This window comes from Orussus abietinus, unplaced genomic scaffold (assembly GCF_000612105.2).
Source record: "Orussus abietinus isolate OABI.00-Male unplaced genomic scaffold, Oabi_2.0 scaffold1197, whole genome shotgun sequence".
NCBI lineage: Eukaryota > Metazoa > Arthropoda > Insecta > Hymenoptera > Orussidae > Orussus > Orussus abietinus.
The window spans coordinates 1-8,986 of record NW_019395354.1 but is presented as its reverse complement, the minus strand read 5'-3'; the positions used below and the strand labels follow the sequence as shown (position 1 = coordinate 8,986).

The following is an 8,986-nucleotide window of genomic DNA, read 5'->3' as shown; positions in this document are numbered from 1 at the left end:
AATGTACGATATTCGTTAAATATATAGAAAATGTAGGAGAAATATTTTGTGTTACTAGGGAATTGTGGTAATGATAACAATTTCTTTCTACGTGATTCTTTTCTATGTGACTAGTTATACGTTGACAACTCTCCGGAGTTGGCCTTATATTTCATTTGGTAAAAAAATTATTTATTCAATTTACCTTGAATTTACAATGTTCTTCATCCGAGTTATCACCACAATCATTGTCGCCGTCGCATTCCAAGGAGTGCGATATGCAGTTACCATTACGACACTTGAACCAAGAAGGCTTCGTACACTTCACATCTGGATTACATATGTTTAATTAGGCAATTGCACATATGTTAATTAAGCAGTAAAAAAGTTTCTTCAACAAACTAAGGAAAACACAAGAGCATTGAATAAGAATGCCGACAGTTAATTGTTTCGTTGTTAACGCTTGCCAATGGTAAGATGAACTATTATGATGTGATGATATAAATTAATTTCTAATTGTTGCGATTAATTTAGGTGTATTTGATTTATGCCATTAAGGTGAAGTGAAACCCCCCTCAAATCAGTCGATTCGAATAAGACATTTTTTTAAAAGGTATTGGATCAAACCGTCTGAAAATTTGACACATGACTCGTGAGCACCTAGGAATTACCCCGATACTTTTAAAATATGGATTTTTACTCAAAATTCTTTAACTTAGCCCAGACCAGAACCAAAATGGCGTCGAGCTCTCATATTTTGATCGATATACAATTATTGAAGGCTCTGATATGAGAAACGAAAGTGTCAGGACACTTGTACGATTAAATTTTCACTCCGAGACTTCGTATTCCCATCGTTTTAGCAAAGAAGCACATACAACACTTTTTTTGCCTTTATTCCAATCAAATGCGAGTTTATCGATTACCAGCGAGTGTTCTAAATTGTCGTAAAATTGTCCTGACCCTTTCGTTTCTCATATCAGAGCCTTCGATAATTGTATATTGATCGAAATATGAGAGCTCGACGCCATTTTGGTTCTCATCTGGGCTGAGTTATAAAATTAAATAAAAAAATCCAAATTTTGAATGTGTCAGGACAAGTCTTAGATGATCAGGAGTGATGTGTCAAAGTTTCGAACAGTTTGGTCCAATACCCTTAAAAAAAGTATCTTATTCGAAACGACTGATTTGAGGGGGGTTTCACTTTACCTTAAGGAAAACCTTTACAAGGTGTATCCTGGATAATGTTAATACTGGTGGCACCATAAATTCTAAAGCTCATAACTCAGGAAATACTTAATAGAAATAGGTCATTAAAAATTTGTATGAAAAATACAAATTTTGAATGTGTCGAAACAATTTTTAGATGATCAGGAGTGATGTGTCAAAGTTTCGAACAGTTTGGTCCAATGCCCTTAAAAAAAAGTATTTTATTCGAATCGACTGTTTTCAGGGGGGTTTCACTTCACCTTAAGGGAAACCTATACAAGGTGTATCCTGGATAATACTAATACCATAAATTCCAAAGCCATAAATGCTAATACCATAAATTCTAAAGCATAAATTCTTTGGAAAGACCTTATTATCAGCTTGAACACTGCCTGATAAAAAATAGGGGATTCCATTAAAAAAAAATCATGTTAACCCTGATGTCACCTTGACCCCTACACTTAAGGTCAAGTGAGTATAACCATCCTATAGAATTTTCCAAACCTTAAAACTGTGGGCTGACATTTTTTTTTTCTCAAAAATGTTTTGTTTTCAAAATATTAGACCGTTTCCAGACTTTCCTAACACCCTGTATGTATGTATAACTGTTTATACAACAGACAATTAGAACCTTTCATTATTGATATCAAATTATAAGAAACTTACTTGCACTGTGAGACTCGTGTATAAAGACACCGAGGAGTAGAACTGCGATTATTAATCGTGACATCACCTGAAACATAATCAAGTTCAATTGAATTTTAATATTGCGAATAAATCCATTTCTGACAAATGTGGCCTGTGGGCTAAACAGTGTTTTATAATTTGATAATTGACTTGAAATGGAAGTCAGACATTTAGAGGTTATTCTTATAAAAGCCATTCCGTACAGTTAACAAATTCTGTCGATCATTTCACCTATTACATTGTTAAAAAAATATTATAATTTTATAACAATTTTCTTTGAAGCTTTATTCAGACATGGTATACTAATCGTATAACATATTTTCAAGTAAAATGTGTAATATATGTTATAAATTTGTGTTGATCAGTACTTGATATTATGGTGAAGTGAAACACGTCGAGCAACTTGATCGACGTCGATAAAGAAGATTTTTCTAAATGCCTACATTGCCGGCGTTCATTTTTATATCGACAGCTGTGTCGAATTATATTGGGTATTGTACCAAATGGCATATTCCACCTGTCGTTTTCGTACAATAAATATCAAGAAATCGAAGTAAAACTCCAGAAATCCTCTGAATTCACGCTTTCTGGGGCCCTAATTGACTGCAGAGGGACCCCCTGCGCCATCTGTGATTTCCAGGTCAATTAAATTTTCACGCCAAGACCTCGTATTCCCATCGTTTTATCATAGAAACGCATACAACACTTTTTTTACCTTTATCTCGTTCAAATGCGAGTTTATCGATTACCAGAGTGTTCTAAATTGTCGTAAAATTGTCCTGACCCTTTCGTTTCTTATATCAGAGCCTTCGATAATTGTATATTGATTGAAATATGAGAGCTTGACGCCATTTTGATTCTGGTCTGGGCTGTTAACAAATTTTTTCCAAAAATCCAAATTTTGAATGCATCAGGACAATTCTTAGATGATTAGGAGTGATGTGTCAAAGTTTCGGACAGTTTGGTCTAACATCCTTAAAAAATAGTGTTGTATTCGAATCGACGGATTTGAAGGGGGTTTCACTTCACCTTAACCCTTGGGCTACTAAGAGCGCCTAAAGGTCGGTTTTAAACCTTGTCAACTTATACAGGGTTATATTACAGGCACGAATATGTACGTTTATAATGTCAGTTTAAGATAGACACTGCGAAGATGCATTTACGAGTTCCTGGCACAGGGAAATCATGTCTAGACGACGCCGTCTGATAAGAGCTGATTAATAAAAAGCATTGTCCATACCGTATGCGTAGATGTACGTACGTCCATGGAGAACAGTAATAGCCTTAAGGTGAAGTGAAACACGTCGAAGAACTTGATCGACGTCGATAATGAAGATTTTTCTAAATACCTACGTTGCCGACGTTTGCTTTTATATAGACAGCTCTGTCAAATTATATCGGGTATTGCACCAATTTCCATACTCCACCTGTCCTTACATGATATTAACGTATCTTCTGAATAACTTTTGTTATACATCATGTAATTCCAGGTTATGTAACCGTAACATAGTGTGTTTGGTAGGTACTAATTTTTTACATACTTTTATATTAAAAATTACCAACAGTACTCCTAATATGCTGCAGTTCTTCCACACAGACAACGAACAAAATTGTGTTAAGGTTCCTATTAATGCTCTAATTATTTGATTTCCATACTCCACCTGTCCTTACATGATATTAACGTATCTCCTGAATAACATTTGTTATATATCATGTAATTCCAGGTTATGTAACTGTAACATAGTGTGTTTGGTAGGTACTAATTTTTTAGATACTTTTATATTAAAAATTACTAACAGTACTCCTAATATGTTGAAGTTCTTCCACACAGACAACAAACAAAATTGTGTTAAGATTCCTGTTAATTCACTAATTATTTTATTTCCATACTCCACCTGTCCTTACATGATATTAACGTATCTCCTGAATAACTTTTGTTATATATCATGTAATTCCAGGTTATGTAACCGTAACATAGTGTGTTTGGTAGGTACTAATTTTTTACATACTTTTATATTAAAAATTACCAACAGTACTCCTAATACGCTGCAGTTCTTCCACACAGACAACGAACAAAATTGTGTTAAGGTTCCTATTAATGCTCTAATTATTTGATTTCCATACTCCACCTGTCCTTACATGATATTAACGTATCTCCAGAATAACATTTGTTATATATCATGTAATTCCAGGTTATGTAACCGTAACATAGTGTGTTTGGTAGGTACTAATTTTTTAGATACTTTTATATTAAAAATTACTAACAGTACTCCTAATATGTTGAAGTTCTTCCACACAGACAACAAACAAAATTGTGTTAAGGTTCCTGTTAATGCTCTAATTATTTGATTTCCATACTCCACCTGTCCTTACATGATATTAACGTATCTCCAGAATAACATTTGTTATATATCATGTAATTCCAGGTTATGTAACCGTAACATAGTGTGTTTGGTAGGTACTAATTTTTTAGATACTTTTATATTAAAAATTACCAACAGTACTCCTAATACGCTGCAGTTCTTCCACACAGACAACGAACAGAATTCTGTCAAGATTCCTGTTAATGCACTAATTATTTGGTATCCATTGCTGTCGGTGAATTATTTATTTCACCCAACCATGAACTACACAATGTTATGTCGGCGCGTAATGTTGTCCGCCAGAGGTGTTCGTGGCTACTGAACTAATCGTGAGATCAGAGCTGACAACCCTGATTGAATGCCTACAGACATTCGCATCTTTGAGTATCAGACAAACACATACATCGCCAAATGACGCGCACACCATGTAATATGGTCATATCGAGACTATGCCATTTACGTTTCATTACGATTAATGGTCATGAACACATGGAGAGCGGGTTGCGAACCGACCACCGACACGCCAAAACTGAGAGGTTATTCGTTCGGAAGATCATATGCGGTTTAAGGTGATATGAAAGTGTGATATATATCTCCCAAAAAATCAAAATATTCATAAAACTTTTCTCCAAACTGAGTGCACCGAATTATCTGAAACTTTAACACGTGATTATGGAGGCTCTAAGGAAGAACGCGATCCTCGTGGAAGTTCATTCTTCGAAAGAAAATATCTTTTTTGGCTCTTGTCCGAGATAAATGAAACATTTTTATCGGAAAATGAAATTTCACGAGTAGCACGTTTTTCCATAGAGCCTCCATAATTACGTGGTAAAGTTTCAGATAATTCGGTGCTCTCAAAATTATATAATTTTGGATAAAATTGCGTGATTTTTTTTCTTAAATGTATGAAAAATTAACATTATTTTGAGGTAACTGAAATTATAACATTAATATAACATGTTACTTAACATGTTAGTTTCATGACATTTGTTACAATGCAGGAACTTAACAGTTATGTAACATGGAGCTAACAGGTTACATAACATTTATTACTATCACATCTATATAAATGTAGCGTAACTTTGTTACTCTTATCTTACATTATGTTACTGTCCTGATATTACTGTGTATATGCAGCACATATTTGTAACATAACAGATCTACATTGGTGCTGTCATTTATTTTATTACATCATCGTCATCGTCATTGTCATAATTCATCGTCAAATGTCATAAGATTAATATATGTCATGTTTTGTTTACTACTCGTATGAAAAAATGTGACTTTAATTCATACGCGCATATACATTATCANTATACCAAGTTTCGTCGAAATCCCTCCACTGCTTCTACGAAAATTATTATAAAAACTGAATTTTCGCCAAACTTTGGGGGGTTGTTTCACCCCTTAAATGTGGACCATCGCAGATATAAAAAAATACGTGTCTCTTAGATTTTTGTGTTCTTCAACATATATGGAAACCAATAAGATCGGGGGCGGACACTTGGGAATGTTTCCTTGCCAGATCGGAGAAAAGTTTCATAAACGAGACCTCTTTGACGCCACTTTCACATCTCCTTAAATTTCATAACGAGTTTACTTCACCCTGAATACCGCAGCTTCGTGTTTATGCACCCTACTAATTATGCATATTATATTTTTATACTGTACCACGGGCACAAGCTACTTTGTCCTCGTCGGAATTATCGCCGCAGTCATTTTTTTCGTCGCACACTTTGCTCAGCAAAATACATTTTCTGTTCTTGCATAAATAACGATCCTTCTCGTTGGTACATTCCTGGGGCTTTATTACACGATCATCTAAAAATGAGAAAATTCATCACTAATATTTATCATATAACAAATAACAACTTATTGGCACAATTAAAGTTTGTTAGTTTCAAGACCTTCATTAAGACCTCCACAACCACATGTTAAAAATTCAAATGATCCGATGCACCCAATTTGGATTGTTTTATAATAAAATTAAAGTCTTATAAATATTTTGACGTTTTGTTATAAGCATATGTGATGACAGTTTCATAACACCTTAAAGGGCTGTACCTCAGTACCCTACTAATTTCGCATTAAATTTCCTCTCGTTTAGAAATTTAAGATGTTATAAGCAACGAAAATAATTTCATAAGTTATGTATAATATAAAAAAGACTTACTGCAATCCATTTCGTCGCTGTTATCCAGGCAATCGGGTGTTCCATCGCAGACCCACTCGTAGAGAATACAAACGCCATTATTGCATTGTAACTCGGGACAGGTATTCTGAAAATAGCCGTTTACAATTAGACACATTAAGAAAACCAAACAATTGTCGAGTAAATTAAGTGTAAGTAAGGTAACTTTCGATAATAAGGCTCATATGGGTAGCAAGACCCATGCTTATTTTTCATCATATAGTGCAATATAGTGAAATTTTTAAACATAAGTGCAATGTGGTGGCTCCCTCTGGCGGTTAGTGGAAGAATGAAACGGCCATTGAGGTTAATACTGGGGCTGTGGGCGAGTCCATGGTAAATTGAGATCAGGGGGTTGATACTCTAATCTAAAAATTAGATGGTGTTTGCAGTGCCATCTGACGTCGTAGACGGAAGTGAGGAACTAATTTTGTGCTTGCGCGTTACTCATTAAAACGACCGACGATATCTGTATTGTTTCTTCGGTACCCTGTAATACCCTGGCGACATCTATGATTTTCACTTTTTTACCTTCTACTGTTTATTTAAAATTTTCAAATGCCTAAATCATCAAAATTTTAAATAACCTGCTATAGCGGTAATAGCTGAAATAATAGAGAATGTAATAAACTTTAGCAATAAATAATTACGGGAAAAAGTGTATGTGTTTGTTGAGAATTATATTTTATTTTTATAGTTTGTACTGGAAATAAACATTGTCCGTGTACACTTTGTTCATTTTCTCTTCTCAAAATAATTTATATTTTAGTTTTTATAGACCTTTCAAGTTATGGTAGGCCTTATTACCCAAAGTTACCTTAATTATTTATTATTGGTCCTTTTCCTAGTTCCCTTAAAAATTAATTTCATGCCGTTATGAGGATTATGCATGGGATGTGGAAGATGTTAGATGGTAAATAAAACATAAAATGGTTAACATTCGCCTTATTACCCAAAGTTACCTTAATTATTTATTATTGGTCCTTTTCCTAGTTCCCTTAAAAATTAATTTCATGCCGTTATGAGGATTATGCATGAATTATGCAACAGAACATTCGAGGATCTTGATGACATAACTTGCCATAAATGTGCAAATTAATGTGCATCCTCCTATTGATGTTCATGGGCATTATTACCTACGCGGTCAGGTAACAAAGCCCAGGAGCCCCATTCTTCAATTTTTTAAATTACGCATTTCTTGAGAATTATATTTTATTTTTATAGTTTGTACCTGAAATAAACATTGTCCGTGTACACTTTGTTCATTTTCCCTTCTCAAAATAATTTATATTTTAGTTTTTACAGGCCTTTCAAGTTATGGTGGGCCTTATTACCCAAAGTTACCTTAATTATTTATTATTGGTTCGTTTCCTAGTTCCATTAAAAATTAATTTCATGTCGTTATGAGGATTATGCATGGGATGTGGAAGATGTTAGATGGTAAATAAAACATAAAATGGTTAACATTCTTCACGCAGCCTCTTATTACCCAAANACCTTAATTATTTATTATTGGTTCGTTTCCTAGTTCCATTAAAAATTAATTTCATGTCGTTATGAGGATTATGCATGGGATGTGGAAGATGTTAGATGGTAAATAAAACATAAAATGGTTAACATTCTTCACGCAGCCTCTTATTACCCAAAGTTACCTTAATTATTTATTGTTGGCCCTTTTCCTAGTTCCCCTAAAAATTAATTTCATGCTGTTATGAGGATTATGCATGGGATGTGGAAGATGTTAGATGGTAAATAAAACATAAAATGGCTAACATTCTTCACGCAGCCTTCGAGCTCGTCACTTCCATCGAAGCAATCATAAATCCCATCGCATAATTTACGTAAGGGTATGCACAATTTATCCGTGCATTGAAATTCATCTGGACCACAATCTCTAGGCAGCGTTCCCTGAAAAGTGTATATGTAGATAAGAAAACGGCATTTATAAAAACTACAAATTGATTATACGTAGGCACGCTAATCTATGTACAACTATAAACAAATTATACAGGGTGTCCCAGAATTCGTAAAAATCCCTGTATCTTTTTTAAGTTTTTCCTCGGGTGATTATTTACCAAATTATTAATGATAAAAAGTAGCCAATCTCGAGCGCGAAATTCAAACTACGATTTCATCATGACAATCTGGTCAAGAAAGCAATTTCTTGTTTTGCCTTGAATACAATACCAATAAATTTACTTCCCCTTGACTCGATGACTGATAACTACTATTTCAATTGATTAGTTCATGCCCTTACGACTGAAAACATAATTGCCGTATTGTTGTAACTGTAAACATTTTTGTAATACTATATACTTTAACTAAATTGTACAATTTGCATTTTTATAAGTGTTATCATAACTCTGTAGAAGTGTTGTCCTTATATTTACCCACGATTGCTGCCATGGTTAACACAACCCTAGTAGTATAGAATAATTTATAAATATTTGTTTGTAATCGTTGCTAAATATCTCAAGCGATAGATTTTTTAAGATTTTGTGTTTTCACCGTCCTTAAACGGAATACGTTTATACCAAGTTTCGTCGAAATCCCTCCA

General features: G+C 34.0%; 2 protein-coding genes across 2 annotated transcripts; both read right to left on the bottom strand.

Moving 5' to 3' along the window:
• Window positions 1-184: 184 nt before the first annotated feature.
• Window positions 185-3,942, bottom strand: LOC111674246 (atrial natriuretic peptide-converting enzyme-like; the record flags this gene model as incomplete). Its single annotated transcript, XM_023433735.1, has 3 exons — window positions 3,903-3,942; window positions 1,855-1,921; window positions 185-309 (listed from the first exon to the last, which is right to left on the bottom strand). Coding segments are annotated over exons 2-3 (189 nt in total), but the record flags the coding sequence as incomplete, so codon positions are not given.
• A 1,967-nt stretch (window positions 3,943-5,909) lies between these two features.
• On the bottom strand, window positions 5,910-8,337 carry LOC111674247 (vitellogenin receptor-like; the record flags this gene model as incomplete). Its single annotated transcript, XM_023433736.1, is given in 3 exon segments — window positions 5,910-6,059; window positions 6,412-6,517; window positions 8,203-8,337. Coding segments are annotated over 3 exon segments (391 nt in total), but the record flags the coding sequence as incomplete, so codon positions are not given.
• Between the last annotated feature and the right edge of the window lie 649 nt (window positions 8,338-8,986).